General features: G+C 44.5%; 1 protein-coding gene across 1 annotated transcript; it reads left to right on the top strand.

The window, feature by feature from the left end:
- Window positions 1-278: 278 nt before the first annotated feature.
- Window positions 279-10,294, top strand: LOC311105636 (POU domain class 2-associating factor 1-like). The gene is made up of 5 exons (XM_084147841.1): window positions 279-362; window positions 3,950-4,077; window positions 8,483-8,525; window positions 8,631-8,920; window positions 9,067-10,294. Exons 1-5 carry the CDS (start codon window positions 347-349, stop codon window positions 9,397-9,399), a joined length of 810 nt encoding a protein of 269 aa, XP_084003967.1. The 5' UTR covers window positions 279-346; the 3' UTR covers window positions 9,400-10,294.
- The last annotated feature ends 10,602 nt before the right edge of the window (window positions 10,295-20,896 follow it).

Here is a 20,896-nt window from a genome sequence, read left to right as displayed (position 1 = left end):
AAATGTATCGCAAATTCCTTAGTCCTTATGTAGGTACCATTCAAGTAAAATCCATCTCATCTACTGGATGTTGGTGGACACTGACAGCCATGTTTAGAGTATAAAAGAGGGTAGTAGTCAAGCTCTCAGTCAATGTCAATGGAACGTTGGTGACACTGGGACCACTCAGGGAAACCTGTGGTTGGAAGAGATGTGACATCACTTGAGGTTTTGTAGCGGCTGTTAAAAAGCAAATCACTGAAGCCCATCACTCACTATGGTTCTGTGTCAAACTCAGATCCTATTAAGAAAAGTCAACCAATTCAACACATTACTCAGAGCTTGAGATATTTGACAGCCGTAGAGCATGCACTGGGAGAAATGTAAGTACATGATTCTTTTAAAAAATTGAATCGAAATTGAAATTAAAAATGTTGACAGATCAAGTCATGATTGAATGCATTTATGTGACCAAATGTTGTGCTATATTCTAAAACATTATATTTTTACCTCATCAATTGATCAAACATTGCCAAACAGAATCATTTTGATTTTGGACTATGGTATGCTAGCATCTTATTGCAGGGAAAGTAAAAGCAGGTGACTCAGTGTCAATTAGCCTACCTTCTCCAACTGACCAGTCATTCTACAGTATGTACTGTAAGTGGGCACTGTGGACATGTCAATATGAATGCTACAAGACAACAGCACAGAAAACTATGGCATGTGAATGAGTATTTTGTACATTGTCATTGAGGGTCAAAAGTTGGGGTCAGAGGTTGAGGGTAATTGATACATCATGCCCTACAGAAAAAGGATTTACTACTTAGTATTTTCTGAGTCAACCATTAAGGTCTGTGGCAACATGTTTCAGGTCAGTCCTGATGGATAGTTTCCTCCAAGCCTCCTCACCTTTTTGCACCCTAGTGTCATGGTTAAGATTATTTACAATGGTTTTCGACTTAGAAAGTTGTTATAAAGCAACAACACATTACGAGATGTAATACTTTGGCCAATATAAAAGGAACAGAAGATTAGGTCTTTGTTTGGACAGAGGGATTTTTACATTCTCAGAGACAGGGATTGTGTTAAAATAGCACTTTGAACCAAATCCTAACTTGAGATCCACAATTTTACTAGAGTAACTTTCTACTTCAGCATTTTGACGTGCAGTAAAAGGGCTCGAAACAATGTTGTCAGAATCACTGGGAAAAGTTTTATGTTTGGAAAGAGGAAGACAATCATTTGTAGGTTGGTCTTCATGTTGGCTATAATCTTAATATGCAAAACGGCCCAAGCGCCATACCACTGTAAAACATCACAGCTGCATTGCTTCCTCTTTTGTACAGCTTGGAATCTTGTGTGTGTGAGTATGTGTTTGAATGCGTTCGGCGTGCGTGCATGTGCGTGTGTGTGTTTATGTATTTATGAAGAATAGGACTGAATTCATGAATTTGCTCATGTTCTCTTAGATTTTCATGTGTTTCATGTCAATTAAATATATCATTATAACTGCTCATTTTCATATTAAATGTGGACACCCCTTCAACATAATTCCCTCACACACTCGCTCAATCTGATTTCCATTTGTACAGTTTCTGGTTGCTCCAGTTACATTGAGAGTTTATATTCACCCATAGCTAGTGGAATATAATAACACATTGTAGAAAAAAACAATGAAGGTCCTCCAAACGCATCAAAAATAAATACAAAAAGGAAACATTTGATTCCGTTTCACAGCAATATAGCTAACGCTTTACCTTCCATTGGTTGGCTGTAACAGTATGACTGCGTGCTGTAGCTTCCTGTCCCACTGACTTGCATGCTATACATGTGGTTACTGCTTGTCAGAGCCCACAGCTTTCTCAAGGGCTGCATGACGGCTGTCTGCCTACAGTACAGACACACTTAGTGTAATTAAAGGGATAGTTAACTTTTTAAGATTATGCTTATCTTTTTACTTGCCTAAAGTTTTACTGTAAGTTCAGTAGCTGGTTATTTAGTATAGTGTCATTGTTTGGATGAAACAACAACTTCTTACTGTAGTTAAGTCGAAAAATAGCTACAATTCAGAAATATGAAGTTATATCAGAATATTTAGGAAAGTTAGCTGGCTAACTCATTGATCCTGCAATTTAAAAAAGGCTTATATTTTTTATCAAGTGAGCCAGAATGGCTGCTGACATATAACTACACAACATTCCACAATCAGTGGTCCAGCCGCCCCGGCTTTCCTTGGAAGTCCCTTATCTCAGTTGTTGGCCATGTGACAACACATTACTGACTCTCGTTGGCTCGGGAGCGCACACGCACACGCACACCCACACACATACACATGCACACACACTTCCACCTGAGGGCTATATTGTCTGCTAGTAATTAGGCCTTATAGAGTTGAATAATAATGTGAAGGTAATTTAAAGTTGTTATTTGGTTAGAAAGTTCAATCAGCTGACTGCTCCTGTGCTGGGAGGGGTAAATAAATCAGATTTTGATTTAGATCTGGAGAGGAAAGTGGCAGGACTCGCTCCAGCTAACAAGACAGCCAGATCTGAGCCAGAACACCAGTATCTGAAACCATAGGGCCTCCACCACTGCCTTATAGATAATCATCAGTCTCTAGACACTTGACAACGGGAAAAGGGCTCCCACGGTTTCACACACCTTGGTCACGCACATGTGCACAGACAAACAGTGTCTTATTGTATGTGACAGTGATTTTTAAAGGCACAGTTTTTTAATAAAAATATTAAAACCTGGGGAAATGTATAAGTAAAATACACAGTATGATATTCATTTCCATAGTCAACCAAATTTGTATTAAATAAGTTACATTTTTATGGACCAATTTCATAAGCCTAAAGACCATGATTTTTCCCTCACTAAAATGTAATGAATTGAGGGTAATATTTCATCTGCAGATGCCTTGCCTTAGTTGAGTGATGTTTAACTTTTGACCCTTTTGATTAATTCTGTCACTGATAAAGAACAGGGAGTGTGTCTGATAGTGAGTCACAGTTATAATAAATGTGCAGGAAATATCTACTGGCTCGTATCATTAAGAGAAGATGATTCATTCAAAACAAATTCATTAAGTGGGAGTTGATGAAGGGAATAGAAGTGAACTGGTAGCGATTCAACTTCCAAAATATCATTTTCAACAATGATAACAAAGCTGCTCATAATTTACGTCTCATAAGTATTTTTCATTAACTCTTAGTCCATCGATAAAATTCTGAATACATTGTCATTAATGACATGCCTATGGGAAAATGCCTCCCTCTATTTACAATGTCTCAACATGAAATGCTCTATAGCCTTCTCTAGTCTATCAAATTGACAAATAATTTGTTTGTAAAAAGATGACAGTCTATATAGCAAGTGAGTATGTGCTGTTCTCATGTTGTTAAAAATATTTGTTTCACAATAGAAGTGTTTCAAATTCCAACTTGGCCTACTTAAAAAGGTCACCACACTCAGGTCCAGTTTCATTTCAAGCTAATACTTGCAGAATGTCTGAGGTAGCATGCGTTTCGCTCTCTCTTAGTGCCTAAAGAGATAAGGTTGCTGGGTGTAGCACACTTGAGCTTCTTCTTCTTCTGTTTCTATTATGTTCCTTCCTGTCCACTTACCCAATCAGAACCACTATCAGTGGTGCAAATCACATCTATGATACCTCTTATTAAAGAGTTTTTACAGAACTTTTGTTTCTGTGGGTGCTCTCGAGCCAAAAGGTGTCTCCTAAATGGACAGAAATATTATCTTGAAATGACTTCAGGACAGAAAGGGGCACACCTCCCTACCACACCCATGAGACAAACAATAAGCAACTGAACCTCCATGTTGCATCTTTAAAGAGCAATCAATTAATAATAGAGGTCTGTAGTTGCAGGCTCAACCCTTCGCTGCCCTGATGACACACGGATATAAGCTAACTACCAGTTTCTCCTTTCTGTGATTGGCTCTATAGCTCCTTCCTCAGGGCTGCCTGATGAAAAGCCATATCAAGGGGTGCGAGTCCGAGACCCAGTCAAAGAGTTGCTGAGGAGGAAACGAGGACTGCTTCTCCACAATGCCAAGACAGTGCCCCCTAGAGTGGTGAGGGAAACATAACAACAACTATGAATTTAGTGTGAGCCTGCCATCCTATAATAGAGAATTGAACAAGACAGAGCAGGAGACAAAAGAGAACAGAGACTGAGTCAGCGAAGCCACAGGAATGCCATTTGAAACATTTTAGATACAATGCATTCGGAAAGTATTCAGACCCCTTCCCTTTTCCCACATTTTGTTATGTTACAGCCTTATTCTTAAATTAATTAAATAACTTTTTCCCCCTCATCAATCTACACACAATACCCCATAAAGAAAAAAAGAAAACAGGTTTTTCGATTTTTTTCAAATGTAAAAATAAATAATTAAAAACAGAAATACCTTATTTACATAAGTATTCAGACCTTTTGCTATGAGACTCAAAATGGAGCTCAGGTCCATCCTGTTTCCATTGATCATCCTTGAGATGTTTATACAACTTGATTGGAGGCCACCTGTGGTAAATTCAATTGATTGGACATGATTTGGAAAGGCACACACCTGTCTATATATGGTCCCACAGCTGACAGTGTATGTTAGAGCAAAAACCAAGCCATGAGGTCGAAGGAATTGTCAGTAGAGCTCCGAGAAAGGATTGTGTTGAGGCACAGATCTGGGGAAGGGTACTAAAACATTTCTGCAGCATTGAAGGTTCCCAAGAACAAAGTGGCCTCCATCATTCTTAAATGTAAGAAGTTTGGAACCACCAAGACTCTTCCTAGAGCTGGCCGCCCGGCCAAACTGAGCAATTGTGGCAGAAGGGCCTTGGTCAGGGAGGTGACCAAGAACACGATGGTCACTCTGACAGAGCTCCAGAGTTCCTCTGTGGAGATGGGAGAACCTTCCAGAAGGACAAACATCTCTGCAGCACTCCACCAATCAGGCCTTTATGGTAGAGTGGCCAGACGGAAGACACTCCTCAGTAAAAGGCACACGACAGCCCGCTTGGAGTTTGCCAAAAGGCACCTAAAGGACTTTCAGACCATGAGAAACAAGGTTCTTTGGTCTGATGAAACCAAGATTGAACTCTTTGGCCTGAATGCCAAGCATTACGTCTGGAAGAAACCTTGCACCATCCCTATGGTGAAGCATGGTGGTGGCAGCATCATGCTGTGGGGATGTTTTTCAGCGGCAGGGACTGGGAGATTAGTCAGGATCGAGGGAAAGATGAGTGGAGCAAAGTACAGAGAGATGCTTGATGAAAACCTGCTGCAGAGCGCTCAGGACCTCAGACTGGGGCTAAGGTTAATCTTCCAACAGGACAACAACCCTAAGCACACAGCCAAGACAATGCAGGAGTGGCTTCGGGACAAGTCTCTGAATGTCCTTGAGTGGCCCAGCCAGAGCCCGGACATGAACCCGATCTAATATCTCTGGAGAGACCTGAAAATAGCTGTGCAGCGACGCTGCCCATCAAACCTGACAGAGCTTGAGAGGAATGGGAGAAACTCCCCAGCTGTAGTCGTTACCAAAGGTGCTTCAACAAAGTACTGAGTAAAGGGTCTGAATACTTATGTAAATGTCATATTTCATTATAATTTTTTTATACATTTGCAAAAATGTCAAAAAAACTGTTTTTGCTTTGTCATTATGGGGTATTGTGTGTAGATTGATTAGGAAAAACAGTAATTTAATCAATTTTAGAATAAGTCTGTAACGTAACAAAATGTGGAAAAAGTCAAGGGGTCTGAATACTTTCTGAATGCACTGTAAGTGTCAACCTGAATTGTCAACCTGTCAACCTAAAGAGTCAACCAGAATCTTCAGCATTTTTTCTTATTTTTACAACATGCCCTAAAAACGAAATGATGGCTGGACATGCACAACATCAACTGAAAGGAGCCTGGAGAAGATCAGATCAGATTCCTATAGCAGGGTAGAAAAGGGGGATTTTATCCTTATATAATGCAGGTGTTTTTCCATGACAGTTACTACATGGCTGCAGGGCTGGGCACAGGGCCTATGCAAATCAGCTCAGCACAGCCTTGCCAAGGAGCCCTCTTACCAACCTATGAATTACCTCTGACAACACACAACACACACGCAGTATGGCATTCTCAACACTACATTCCAAACACACAGGCCCTAATGAGATAGAAAGATCGAAGTCCTGTTAAAAAAAAGGAGGGATAGCTGATATAATAATTATTAATGACTAATTATTACACCCTGAAACTGTGTGAAATGTGTTAGAATGTGCGAGTGTAGGACCAGTAAAGATTATGACATTGAGCTACTATTTAGCAATGTGAGTAAGAGTTAGACCAGACAACAAAGTACAAGGAGAGCTGTCTACAGACAACTGAGAAACCAAGATGAAGAGGCCTCACAATTTAGGACTGGACACACTCACCACTGGTCTGGTGCGAGGAGCAGGCACGGACCGGACTAGGAACATGTACCACTGGCTTGGTGTGAGGAGCAGGAACAGGCCGGGCCGGGCTGGCGACACGCACCACTGGTTTGGTGCGAGGAGCAGGAACAGGCCGGGCCGGGCTTGCGACGCGCACCACTGGCTTGGTGCGAGGAGCAGGAACAGGCCGGGCCGGGCTGGCGACACGCACCACTGGCTTGGTGCGAGGAGCAGGAACAGGCCGGGCCGGGCTGGCGACGCGCACCACTGGCTTGGTGCGAGGAGCAGGAACAGGCCGGACCAGGCTGGCAACGCGCACCACTGGCTTGGTGCGAGGAGCAGGAACGGGCCGTACCGGACTGTGGAGGCGGACTGGAGGTCTGAAGCGGAGAGCTGGCACAACCCGTCCTGGCTGGATGCCTACTTCCGCACAGGCATTAGCACAGGACGCACAGGTCTGTGCACGCGCACTGGCGATACAGCACGTAGCTCCGCATAACACGGAGCCTGCCCAGTCACACGCTTCCTTGCATGAGTACGGGGAGTTGGCTCTGCTCTAACACTAGGCTCCGCCAACCACCCTTTTAGCCCCCCCAAATGTGTTTTATTGGGGCTGTCTCTCGGGCTTCTTCCTCGACCGGCTTCCTCTGTGTTGCCGTTGCTCCTCTCCTGCCTGGGCATCTACCTTCGCCCATGGCCCTTTCCCCGCAAATATCTCCTCCCATGACCACCAATTGCCCACCTGTGACATGGCTACTCTCTCCGCCTGGGCACGCTGCTTGGTCCTCGTTTGGTGGGATCTTCTGTCACGTTCGTTTACAGACTGGTCGAACCAAGGCGCAGCGTGATATGCATACATGTTTATTTGAAATGAATAAACAACGACAAAACAACAAACTAAACGAAACGTGAAGTCCAAGGTACACAAACAACATACCTCACACGGAACAAGATCCCACCACCCACTAGTGCCAATAGGCTGCCTAAGTATGGTCCCCAATCAGAGACAACGAGCGACAGCTGCCTCTGATTGGGAACCACACCGGCCAACATAGATCTAGACAACATAGAATATACACACCCTGACTCAACAAATAAGCTTCCCCTGAGTCAGGGCGTGACAAGAATTCTCAATGAATAAACATCTCTGACTATGCAGACCGGGACTGTCTGTTTCTTGATCCTTTTGGGAGACGCACAGAGACACTGAAATAGTTTGTTAAATAATTCTCATAACAATAGCCAACTAAATGGACTGTATTACTTGATAGTCTTTAATCTCAGAGGTTCTCAGAGGTACTTGATAGTCTAAAAACAGAGGTTCTCAGAGGTTCAGGGAAAGGTCCAGCAGATCAGTAGAAGAAGTGTATTTGACTAAATGTGTAGTATTTGTCTTTTAAAAAAGAAACACAAAATGAAGTAATAGATGAATACATCATAGAAAATATGACACACCTCTTGCAACAACAATATACAGTATACAATGAAGTTCTCCAGCTTGGTATTGAATTTGCATGTCTGGATTCAATTGAATAGTCTCCTGTTCCGGAACTCTCCTGCCATTCCACTGTTTGCTCCAAACTCCCATATACGTCACACACACATGCACGCACGCACGCACGTACACACACACACACACACACACACACACACACACACACACACACACACACACACACACACACACACACACAAACACACACACACACACACACACACACACACACCAATGGATATAATTGACTCATTATTCGAGTGTGAAGTAATACAAGTTAATACATTGTTCTACACAAACACACAGGGTTTAGGAACATTACCATATAAGCCAGTGGATTTGTAGCTACTGTTTAAATTATGTTGGCATTTAAAATGATTAAAATCAGTCACCATATGTACACCTGTGGTTTACCATTGATAATGTGCATACAGCATTTGAATATAAACTCCTGAGCTTTAAAGCTCAAATACCATTGTAACTCAGCTTAAATAATAAACGCTTTTGGAGTCGTTTTAGATTCCCTTCCTTCAGGTAGATTTATCATAACATATTTTTCACAGGTAGGGGTCCCAAACAACAACTTGCCTTCATATGCACAGCTTGGTAAGTGAATTGGAGTATATATTCCCATTATTACTTTGGATGATAAGTTTAAAGCTGTATGTTAGTATTGGCTACTAGTGCTAACCCAGTATGGTATCTCCATAGGGACTTCCGGGTTTGAAGTGGCTAATAGCCTATCCAATGACTCCTCCACAGTCAATGATGGTGGCCTCTGTGCAGGTTGGATAGCCCAGCCTGCAGCTACTGCTCTCCAGCCCATTAACCATTGGTCCTACCCAGAGTACCTCCAGCAGTATGACCCCACCACCACAACCACCACCACCCTGCCCCTCACCACTGACATGTACATGCAGCCAATGTGTCCCAGCTACACCGTGGTGGGTCCATCCTCCATGCTCACCTACACACACACGCCTCTCTTTACCAACTTCGGGGTGAGTGAAAGAGCAACAAATCTTGATCGTGTGTCAACTGAATTAAGTGTAAACTCTGTAAACATTGCGTCATATCCACAGAGCATAGTACAATACACCTTCACCTGTACAAACTAGTTCTAACACATCCACTGTTGTCGGTGCAGACCCTAGCACCAACATCCACAGCCCTACCGCAAGTGGACCTCCAGGACTCAGTGCTGACTTATATCCCATGGGCCCAGCCGCTAACCACCATCCCTACATCGGGTGTGCAGTTTGCCTCTCACCCTGCCTCTCTGGCTGGGTCTCAGCTGCTTCCCATGTCCATGCCAGTGACCCCCACCATGCACCAGCAGGACCCTCAGCCGCAGCCCCTGGAGCAGAGCCCTGCTGGGGCTGAAGAACCCAACCCTCTGGAGAAACTTCTGGAAGACCAGGATCAGGACGACAAATACACATATGTGAACAGTTCCTCAATCTTCATCCCCAGTGTCTAAGATATATCAGGATGCACCAGTCATAAGCATTAATGAAATGCTTCCACAATGCTTATGGATGTGTTATGTATGGGTTATAAATGAATGTATTATGTAGGTACCCCTTATATTTCCATTGCTCAGAATTCAGGTTAATATACAGTATGTTTGTAGTTATACTATCCTTTATGTTGTAATGTACATTGAAGTACTGTGAATTGCTTTTTTTATGATGAAAAAGGGAACAGTGTTTCTATTCTATCATTTACTAAACAAATGTTTTGCTGAAAAATAACTGCTGTCATGTATTATAGATGCTGTAACTGAAAGATATGCATTGATTGATTCGTCCCGAATCATGCTAAAAGTTTAAATGTATTTTTATTTCAATTACTTGTAAGGTATTTATTTGTTTTAAGAAGTACCTCCTTTCTGACAGCCATAATATAATACAGTTGTTTTAAAAGTAGTTACTCTGAGATGTGTATTCAAATATTTGTAATAGTTTCCTAATGTCATTCAATTGTTAAATCAACCCATATTTATATTTATCTAGGGTCTGCTTTGAAGAGTATTTGGCATAAAACATGAAAACCTCATGTCGTTTCCTGTTGCCTTGCTCTCTCTTGCCGTTATCTTTTGCAGTCGGAAGTTATGGCTTTCAGTTAACTATGGTACTGGATTGGGAAAGCCCAGGGTTCTCTGTTTATCTGGCTGTCCCATCAGTGCCAGGCCCCAGGGGCAACCGACAGAGACAGGGCTCTGCAGTAAATCTGCCACACCCACCTGAAGCACACCGACTACTGCAGGTCTAAGGTCCAGCAAGACTGTGTGTTTGTGTTCATTCAGTTTATTGGTTTGTGTTTGGAGAAATGTTGCATACAGAAGTGTTATGTGTTATATGTTGAATGTTTAAAAAAAAGCCATGTTACATTACAGTATTTAGAAATCCTGAAGAGTCTGTGAGGCTTCAAAATGTATTATGTCAAACATATTATGTCAATAATAGTCAAACCTCTGCTCTTTCTGTTTCTATTTAATTAAAGTTAACTTATAAATTCATTTTAATGCCATCACTCAATATATGATTCTAATAGGATTATAATAACATTATGATTTTCAGTTGAGGATAAAACAGAAAATTCTATCTTTTTATCTTATCCAAATGATGTACGAAATGAAACACAGCTAGCAGTGGGGCGTAATAAAAGTGTTTTAAACTCCAAATAAATCATCAAGGGAACCACAATCAGTCTTATCTGTCAAAGGAAATATATATTTTGCACATCTTGAGAATCGATCACCAATGACAACATGCTCCATCAGGCTATCAACCTCTTATACCTGTTATAACATGTCGCCCTTAGGATGATGTAGTGGATCTGAGGAGACAGGGTCCTGACCTACCTTGTAGCTTCTTTCTGTTTGTGTTTGCTTTGCTTTATAGTAATTAAGAAAAAACGACAGCTATGTTAAGACGATATGTCAATAGCGCTGAAGTATTTTATTCTTATCATGGCTCTCAACTAATGCTGCCAGTGTACAGTGGGGAAAAAAGTATTTAGTCAGCCACCAATTGTGCAAGTTCTCCCACTTAAAAAGATGAGAGAGGCCTGTAATTTTCATCATAGGTACACGTCAACTATGACAGACAAAATGAGAAAAGAAAATCCAGAAAATCACATTGTAGGATTTTTAATGAATTTATTTGCAAATTATGGTGGAAAATAAGTATTTGGTCAATAACAAAAGTTTCTCACTACTTTGTTATATACCCTTTGTTGGCAATGACACAGGTCAAACGTTTTCTGTAAGTCTTCACAAGGTTTTCACACACTGTTGCTGGTATTTTGGCCCATTCCTCCATGCAGATCTCCTCTAGAGCAGTGATGTGTTGGGGCTGTCGCTGGGCAACACGGACTTTCAACTCCCTCCAAAGATTTTCTATGGGGTTGAGATCTGGAGACTGGCTAGGCCACTCCAGGACCTTGAAATGCTTCTTACGAAGCCACTCCTTCGTTGCCCGGGCGGTGTGTTTGGGATCATTGTCATGCTGAAAGACCCAGCCACGTTTCATCTTCAATGCCCTTGCTGATGGAAGGAGGTTTTCACTCAGAATCTCACGATACATGGCCCCATTCATTCTTTCCTTTACACGGATCAGTCGTCCTGGTCCCTTTGCAGAAAAACAGCCCCAAAGCATGATGTTTCCACCCCCATGCTTCACAGTAGGTATGGTGTTCTTTGGATGCAACTCAGCATTCTTTGTCCTCCAAACACGACGAGTTGAGTTTTTACCAAAAAGTTATATTTTGGTTTCATCTGACCATATGACATTCTCCCAATCCTCTTCTGGATCATCCAAATGCACTCTAGCAAACTTCAGACGGGCCTGGACATGTACTGGCTTAAGCAGGGGGACACGTCTTGCACTGCAGGATTTGAGTCCCTGGCGGCGTAGTGTGTTACTGATGGTAGGCTTTGTTACTTTGGTCCCAGCTCTCTGCAGGTCATTCACTAGGTCCCCCCGTGTGGTTCTGGGATTTTTACTCACCGTTCTTGTGATCATTTTGACCCCACGGGGTGAGATCTTGCGTGGAGCCCCAGATCGAGGGAGATTATCAGTGGTCTTGTATGTCTTCCATTTCCTAATAATTGCTCCCACAGTTGATTTCTTCAAACCAAGCTGCTTACCTATTGCAGATTCAGTCTTCCCAGCCTGGTGCAGGTCTACAATTTTGTTTCTGGTGTCCTTTGACAGCTCTTTGGTCTTGGCCATAGTGGAGTTTGGAGTGTGACTGTTTGAGGTTGTGGACAGGTGTCTTTTATACTGATAACAAGTTCAAACAGGTGCCATAAATACAGGTAACGAGTGGAGGACAGAGGAGCCTCTTAAAGAAGAAGTTACAGGTCTGTGAGAGCCAGAAATCTTGCTTGTTTGTAGGTGACCAAATACTTATTTTCAACCATAATTTGCAAATAAATTCATTAAAAATCCTACAATGTGATTTTCTGGAAATAAAATCTCAATTTGTCTGTCATAGTTGACGTGTACCTATGATGAAAATTACAGGCCTCTCTCATCTTTTTAAGTGGGAGAACTTGCACAATTGGTGGCTGACTAAATACTTTTTTCCCCCACTGTATATCCTGTATCCTCTTAAGAATACTGCACCTTTAATGTGTCTAAAGAGATGCTCCAGCATGCCTGCACAGCTGCCCTGAGACGGAGGGCGGGAAATGAGCTATGGCTGCCAAGAAGCATCACGGAAAGGCAGCGCTCGGGTGGGCACCCTCCATGATCTAACAGGTTTCAGGAGACAAGGATTAGTTAGGTGTTGTGTGAAATCCATCAAATTTCATTCCTGTGAAATTGGTTTTGAGTAGCACTTTAAAACAAATGCTTCAGCAGTCTGAAATGAATTATCTGTTTTTAATTATTTGTTTACTCCCCTTTAACAGCGTGGTGTGAGTCAATGAGTGAGTAATTTGATTGCTTTACAAACCCCTTCCATTTAGTTAATGAAAGTCTACAGTTTAAAAGAACTGGCACAGTGCCAGTCACAAAGATTAAACCTTTTCACAACAAGTAATGAGTTAGTTGTAAAAGGCTGGAAGAGAAAATGCTGAAAATGTGATTTGTGTATTTGCTCCCTGAAAAATCTTAGACAAAAGGTTTCTAAAGGGGTTCTTTGAGGACAGGAAGCGTTCAACAAGAAACCTTTTTAATCTGAAGATGGAACCAAAAAGGGTTCTGCTACAGGGACAAATCAACGAACCCTTTATGGCTTTAGGTAACAGCTTTTTTCTAAGAGTATATGTTTGCTTTTCTCTACCTTTTGGTTGGTATCCTCAATTTCTCACACTGGATGATCTATCCATGTTATAATGGTTGTGATTTCAGATGCCTCTTTTTTTTGCATCATTAGATGCAGTTTACCATGGCACACTACATTTTACTACAGGTGATAGGTTCAGTACACATCACTGCATTCTTTATCAGAAAGTAGGCTGGCCCTCTTTGAAATCAAATAGGTCGATCCATTGCTCTCTTTTTATCTATGACTAACGCTGGAAACCCCTTCGGTCTCTACAAAGTTAGGTAAATCTGCTTTTAGTGTATTTGCACACCATGCATGGAACAACCAGAGTTCCCTACAACTGCAGATTCTGGTGCCTCATGGACAGTTCAAAATCTTGTTTAGGGACCTCCTTGCTGAGGAATGTGATTGTTTTTTTGGAATATTTGTATTATATTGTATTGTATTTTACATCATATTTTATTTTATTTTGTAACTTGTGTGTATGCAGGGTTCCCTTGTAAAAGAGATATTGGTCTCAATGGAGACTCACTGTTAAGATAAAAAAATCAAACAATGTCTCTGAAAATGAAGCACCATGAGACCATATAATTGTGGTGCTGGTAAATGGTCCTGTATGCATAAACAGGTATATTTCTTCTTTCATAGCTTTGAGAGATGGGGGAAAACCCAAAACCATTCTCTGCCATGGAGTAAAGATTTCATATTTAAGCTCATGGGCTAACTATGACCTAAAAAAAGGGGGAAATTGTATTATTTTATACTAATGCAATTGCTCAGAGAACAAGATTTTGTTTAACAGGTAATACAAACAAATCTAAAAAAGATGGGGGTCAAAGTTATTGGCACCCCTGTTTTCAATACTCTAGGACCCTCCCCCTTGAGTACTTTTCTTCACATGCTTCTGTTTTCAACGCCAAACCCACAACTCGTGTGCATGGCCAAAGCTATATTTTCATGTCATCTCACCATAGCACCGGTTCCAATCCAAGTGCCAATTCTGTTTATCAAACTCCAACCGATGCTATGGTCAGATGACATGGAAATAGAGCCCTTTGCCATGCACACCAATGGTGGGTTTGGCGTCGAAAAATGGAAGCATATGCAGAAAAGTACCTCATACCTATGATAGAATATGGTGGTGGATCTTTGATGTTATGGCGCTATTTGGCTTCCACTGGTCCTGGGGCCCTTGTTTAAGTGACAATCAGCAGTTGAAACAATAACAAAGCGACTCTCCGCAACCTGTTTCGGTAAAAAGCTGAGGGATGGGGTTGGAGAAATATAACCACTCTCAAATTCATAGACAGATTAATATAAGGACTGACCATCCATTATATAAAAATTATAGTTTTAACCATGTATTGAGGCTATATAGTGTTTGTTTCCATTTACTTTGTTTACCAACATTGGTTTGGAACAAGCTTATATTTTGGGTTCTGATAGGGTACGACGGTTGAACTAAGCTCATGAGGCATTCATAAGTTATATTCTTCAAGAATCAATAGGAACATTTCATTAATTCAGAAGTCCAAAAATGTATGATGTGACTGCAGATTGCCCCTTTAAGGTCAATGGCATTATGAACAATACCAAGTACCAGGAGGCTGACACTGTCACGCCCTGGCTCTGGGGACTATGTTATGTTGAGCCAGGGTATGTAAGTCTATGTTTGTATATCTATGTGGGCCTGAGTGACTCCCAATCAGAGGCAACGAGTGTCAGCTGGTTGTCTCTGATTGGGAGCCATATTTAACTATCGGTCTTTTCACTTTGTGTTGTGGTTTCTTGTTCCGTGTTGGTTTGTTTTTGTAACCAAGGACGTCACGTTTCGTTGTTTTGATCGTGTGATCTTGATAAAATAAATATGTTTGCTTTCAACGCTGCGCCTTGGTCCTCTCCCTCCTTAGACGATCGTGACAGAAGAAACCACCAGAACTGGACCAAGCAGCCTAGTGAGGAGCAGAGTAGGTGGACTTGGCAACAGTGGAGGCAGAGCTTCGACTGGGTCAAGCCGAATGAGGAGCTGAATGACGGAGATTGGAAGCAGAGGAGCGAGAGGTGGGCGAGAATTATCGAGGCCTGGCCCACGGGGAGGAGAGACTCCCAGAAATTTTTTAGGGGGGGGCTCACGACGTCGGACCAGCAGGAGGCCGCGATAGAGCGGCCCAGTGGGTTGCCAGAGGAGGCCGCCAGGTTACGGGGGCCACTGGTCGAAGAGGGGATGGAGGATGTAGAGGCACGGCGAGAGGTACTGGCGTGTGTTGCCAGTCCGGTCCGGCCCGTTCCAGATCCCGGTGTAGGGCCAGTGGTGTGTGTCCCCAGTACGGTCCGGTCTATTCCTGCTCCCCGCACCAAGTCAGGGGTGCGCATCGTCAGCCCGGTTCGGCCCGTTCCTACTCCACGCACCAAGCCTACGGTGTGCGTCGACAGCCCAGCCCGGCCCGTTCCTGCTCTCCGCACCAAGTCTGTGGTGCGCGTCGCCAGCCCAGTCCGGCCCATCCAAGCTCCCCGCACCAAGCCAGTGGTGTGCGTCGTCAGTCCGGCACGGCCCGTGCCTGCTCTCCGCACCAAGTCTGTGGTGCGTTTCGTCAGCCCTGTCCGGCCCGTTCCTGCTCTCCGCACCAAGTCTGTGGTGCGCGTCGCCAGCCCAGTCCGGCCCATCCAAGCTCCCCGCACCAAGTCAGGGGTGCGCTTCGTCAGCCCGGTCCGGCCCGTTCCTGCTCCCCGCACCAAGTCAGTGGTGTGCTTCGTCAGCCCAGTCCGGCCTGTCCCTGCTCCACGCACCAAGCCTACGGTGTGCGTCGTCAGCCTGGTAAGGCCCGTTCCTCCTCCACGCACCAAGCCAGGGGTGCGCGTCGTCAGTCCAGCACAACCCGTGCCTGGGTCATGTCCGGAGCCGGATCCGCCGCCGAGGCGGAGTGCCCACCCGGTCCCTCCCCTGTTGTGGTTGTTTGGCGCGGTCGGAGTCCGCGCCTTTGGGGGGGGGGGGTACTGTCACGCCCTGGCTCTGGGGACTATGTTATGTTGAGCCAGGGTATGTAAGTCTATGTTTGTATATCTATGTGGGCCTGAGTGACTCCCAATCAGAGGCAACGAGTGTCAGCTGGTTGTCTCTGATTGGGAGCCATATTTAACTATCGGTCTTTTCACTTTGTGTTGTGGTTTCTTGTTCCGTGTTGGTTTGTTTTTGTAACCAAGGACGTCACGTTTCGTTGTTTTGATCGTGTGATCTTGATAAAATAAATATGTTTGCTTTCAACGCTGCGCCTTGGTCCTCTCCCTCCTTAGACGATCGTGACAGACACTTTGCCGCAAGTGGATCTTCCAGCAAGACAATAACCCCAAGCACTAATCAAAATCCACAAAGAAATTGATAATTGACCACAAAATCAACATTTTTCAATAGCCATCTCAGTCTCCGGACTTGAACCCCATTGAAAACCTGTGGTTTGAATTGAAGAGGGCAGTCCTTCTCAGACGAAGGATATCAAGGATCTGGAAAGATTCTGTATGGAGGAATGGTCTAAGATCCCTCCCAATGAGTTCTCCAATCTCATAAAACGTTGTATGTATATTATATACAGTCTTTTTTGCTCACCTTTATCAAGGGTGCCAATAATGATGGACCTGACTGTATATCGTTGAGGTACAAATGGACAAGCGATCAACCTTCGAGGGATAATGTCCTTACAATTATAAAAATGTTATCAAAGATATGTTTTTTGCTTTGAGATACATTCAGAAATGTTCAGACCAATTTGCGTTTTCATCTACTGGCAGAAATTATCTGTGAAAAAAATGCTACATCAACACAATATATTGGTTATGCAATAGCTATGGCACAGTTCATGCTCAGACTTGCCCTCTTGCAACACTGGGAATGTAAAAGTTGCCCTCAAACATCCCTAGTCTTCAAAGATCAATATGTCAGGCCAAATTTAGACTGGGACTTCTTGGGGGAAAAAATATGTACTGTGGATGATTAGGCCTAATGGCAAATGGAAAATACCTCTACTGGACACATGAACATACAGGGGAACACATACAGCAACAAACATCTCATCATTGTAAAGATCAGATTTAAGATTTAAAAAATCCAAGACCGAAAAACAGGACAAAAAAAGTTGCACACCACATACCCCAAAACCCAGGAGTATAATATACATTACATTTGGACCAGGCCAAAATAAAAAAGTCTCAACAATAAATCAGCTTTTTTAAAGGAGAAGGGACAAGCCACATAAACGTCATTGTGACGAGTACTGAGTATTCGAAGAGGCAGGACGCAGACGCAGGACTTAACAAGGTCAAGGTTTACTTAACAATGACAAAGAGAAATAACAACGATAGAGTAAACGACACGAAGCTAAACAATCACACACAACATCATCCAGAACAGTCCAGGGCTAAATAGGGGTGGTGATGAGATGATGAGGTGCAGGTGCGCTGGAGGTGATTAGGGTGCGTTGGGTTTCCATTCCGGTGTTGCCGAGGTGGTGCGCTCAGACCGGTGGCTCAGTAGACTGGCGAATCAGAGTGCCAGAGGGGAGCAAAGGGAGGAGACGTGACAGTCATTGGACAAAGTAGTGAAGATATTTTTTCTGGAGGTCAGGTACTGAGGCTTAAAAGGTCTACAAGGACTAAAGAGAACTGGGTTGTAGGTCTGGAACTAAAACAACAGAGTAGGAAAATCTTGATTTTTGACACAATGCAATAACAATAGTAAAAGGGGTGGCACCAGCACATACAGTTGAAGTCGGAAGTTTACATACACTTAGGTTGGAGTCATTAAAACTCGTTTTTCAACCACTCCACAAAATTCTTGTTTACAAACTATAGTTTTGGCAAGTCGGTTAGGACATCTACTTTGTGCATGACACAAGTAATTTTTCCAACAATTGTTTACAGACAGATTATTTCACTTATAATTCACTGTATCACAATTCCAGTGGGTCAGAAGTTTACATACACTAAGTTGACTGTGCCTGTAAACAGCTTGGAAATTTCCAGGAAATGATGTCATGGCTTTAGAAGCTTCTGATAGGCTAATTGACAATATTTGAGTCAATTGGAGGTGTACCTGTGGATGTATTTCAAGGCCTACCTTCAAACTCAGTGTGTCTTTGCTTGACATCATGGGAAAATCCAAAGAAATCAGCCAAGACCTCAGATTTTTTTTTTTAGACCTCCACAAGTCTGGTTCATCCTTGGGAGCAATTTCCAAACGCCTGAAGGTACCACGTTCATCTGTACGAACAATAGTACGCAAGTATAAACACCATGGGACCATGCAGTGTCATGGGCCTTTCACTCCACCGGGTTACCACCTTAATTTTCTTCCACTCTGCTCACCACTCTCTCTACTCAGCCTAACTAGCTCCACCTGTCCCTGCTCTGCTCTGCTCTAATTACTCTGCCAGCTGCGCTGCATTACCCACTACCTCTCCCAGTATTTAAGGCCCTGTCTTTCAGCTCTCCGGTGTCAGATCGTCTGCAAAGCTCACACCCGGAACCTGTTTGCTCGCGCTTCTGGCTCACCCTGGTTTTGTGACCCCGGACCTGCCTGTTTTTTGGATACTCTTCTGCCTCAGGAGATCCAGACCTGCTTCTGCCATTACGACTCCTGACTACTCTTCAATCCCGGTAACTCTGACCAGCCTTCTGCCTTGCTACTACGTATTTTGGATTTCCCTTGAACTGTACTGCTGCCTGGTTTCATTCCGCCCTGTTGTGTCTGTGTCTCCCCCCCCCAGGACTTCTGGACCACCCACCACCGGCTTCATAGGACGCATCGCTGCCACTGGGGGGGGCACAGACCCAGCGCATTGGACGGGATCCCTGTTACCCCTGGAGCCTTCATTCACTCCCTACTTCCCTTTTCCCTTAAGTTTAATAAACTTTCTGGTGTGACGCAATTGTGGTCCTCTGGTCGTCTGTCTGAACCGTGACAGTACGATCTGACCATTATGGACTCAGCGCACACTTTCCCCGACATGGAAACCGATGAGCATGAGCAGCAGTTCCAGCAGCAGCAACAACAACTCGCCATGATCATTCAACTCCTCACCAACCTTACCCCAGCCAGTCTGCCCACCAGCCCAGCCCCCGAGTTACCTGCCCCGGTCATTGCAGCCGCTGCTCCGGAACCCAAGATTGGAAACCCCGAGCGGTTCAACGGCGATTCAAGCCAGGTCCGGCCATTCCTGACTAGCTGCCGACTTCAGTTCTCCTTGCAGCCAAGGACCTTCGCCACGGAGGGGGCTAAAGTTGGGTATGCCATCACTCACCTGACGGGCCGAGCTCGACTCTGGGGAACAGCAGAGTTCGAACGTCAAACCCCCGCATGTGCAACCTTCGACCTGTTTGCTGAGGAGATGCTGAAGGTGTTTGACCTGGATTCACCCACCGCAGAGGCGTCTCGTGAACTGTTCAGTATTCGACAAGGCAGACGTACAGTCGCAGACCATTCCATCGACTTCCGAACCCTGGCTAGACGAAGTTCTTGGAACACACCATCGTTGGTGGACGCGTTCTTCCATAGTTTGGCTGACTATATCAAGGACGAGTTGGTCTCCCATGAACTGCCTTCCACTCTTGATGAAGCCATCGCACTGACTGTCAGGATCGACAGAAGGATACAGACCCGTCGTCGTGAGAGGGGGCGCCAAGGTCCACCTACTACCGGCATTCGGAGAGATCCGACTGGGCTCCTGTCATCTACTGCCACTCACCCAGGTCAGCTTGATCAGTCTGAGCCTATGGAGATTGGGCGAGCCTCCCTCACTCCTGCAGAGCGCCAGCGCCGCTTCACCTCAAACCTCTGCCTCTATTGTGGAGGTGAGGGACATCGTGTGGTAACCTGCCCTTTAAAGGGCCGAAGCTCACCGGGCATAGGGGGAGTCCGGTTGAGTTCAATGACCATCCAGTCCTCCGACCGCAAACCCCTGCTGCAAGTTCACCTCCGCCTCTCTGACTCAACTCACACCCTGGCTGCTCTGGTGGATTCTGGCGCCGAAGCCAACATAATGGACATCAAGCTGGCACGCCAACTGGGACTGGAGAACCTCCGTTTGACACCTCCTATTCCTGCCCGGGCACTGGACGGACACTTACTCGGATCGGTCACTCATGTCACGGCCCCGGTCTCGATGGGTCTGTCTGGAAACCATCAAGAAACTATCCAGTTTCACCTGCTCCCCTCTCCAGGCCAACCCCTCATCCTGGGTTACCCATGGCTCCGCCGGCACAACCCTCAGCTCGACTGGGTGACCGGGGTGATCAGGGAGTGGGGAGAGGACTGCCACCGAACCTGCCTGCTTGCTGCCGCACTACCCCCTCGGCCAGTACCTACTAACTCCGCTCCTGACCTCTCCAATGTCCCAGAATGCTACCATGGTCTCAGAGAGGTGTTTAACAAAGCAAGAGCCACATCTCTGCCCCCTCACCGTCCGTACGACTGTGCCATCGACCTCCTCCCTGGAACAGCTCCTCCAAAGGGTCGTCTTTATTCGTTGTCTGCTCCTGAAAGAAAGTCCATGGAGGACTACATCAATGGCTCTCTGTCCGCAGGATTAATCCGTTCATCTTCATCTCCGGCTGGTGCTGGCTTCTTCTTTGTGGGGAAGAGGGACGGATCTCTTCGCCCCTGCATCGACTACAGGGGACTCAACGACATCACAGTGAAAAACCGTTAC

Source organism: Coregonus lavaretus (assembly GCF_964263955.1).
Source record: "Coregonus lavaretus genome assembly, chromosome: 30".
Taxonomy (NCBI): Eukaryota; Metazoa; Chordata; class Actinopteri; order Salmoniformes; family Salmonidae; genus Coregonus; species Coregonus lavaretus.
The sequence above is the reverse complement of the archived record's forward strand: the minus strand, read 5'-3'. Positions and strand labels throughout refer to the sequence as shown.

What these genes read in the sequence shown, in the direction of transcription:
- LOC311105636 (XM_084147841.1), top strand. An exon ending in GCCTTCATATGCACAGCTTG is followed by an intron (nt 8,526 to 8,630) that starts GTAAGTGAATTG and finishes GTATCTCCATAG; the next exon opens with GGACTTCCGGGTTTGAAGTG. An exon ending in CTCTCTTTACCAACTTCGGG is followed by an intron (nt 8,921 to 9,066) that starts GTGAGTGAAAGA and finishes TTGTCGGTGCAG; the next exon opens with ACCCTAGCACCAACATCCAC.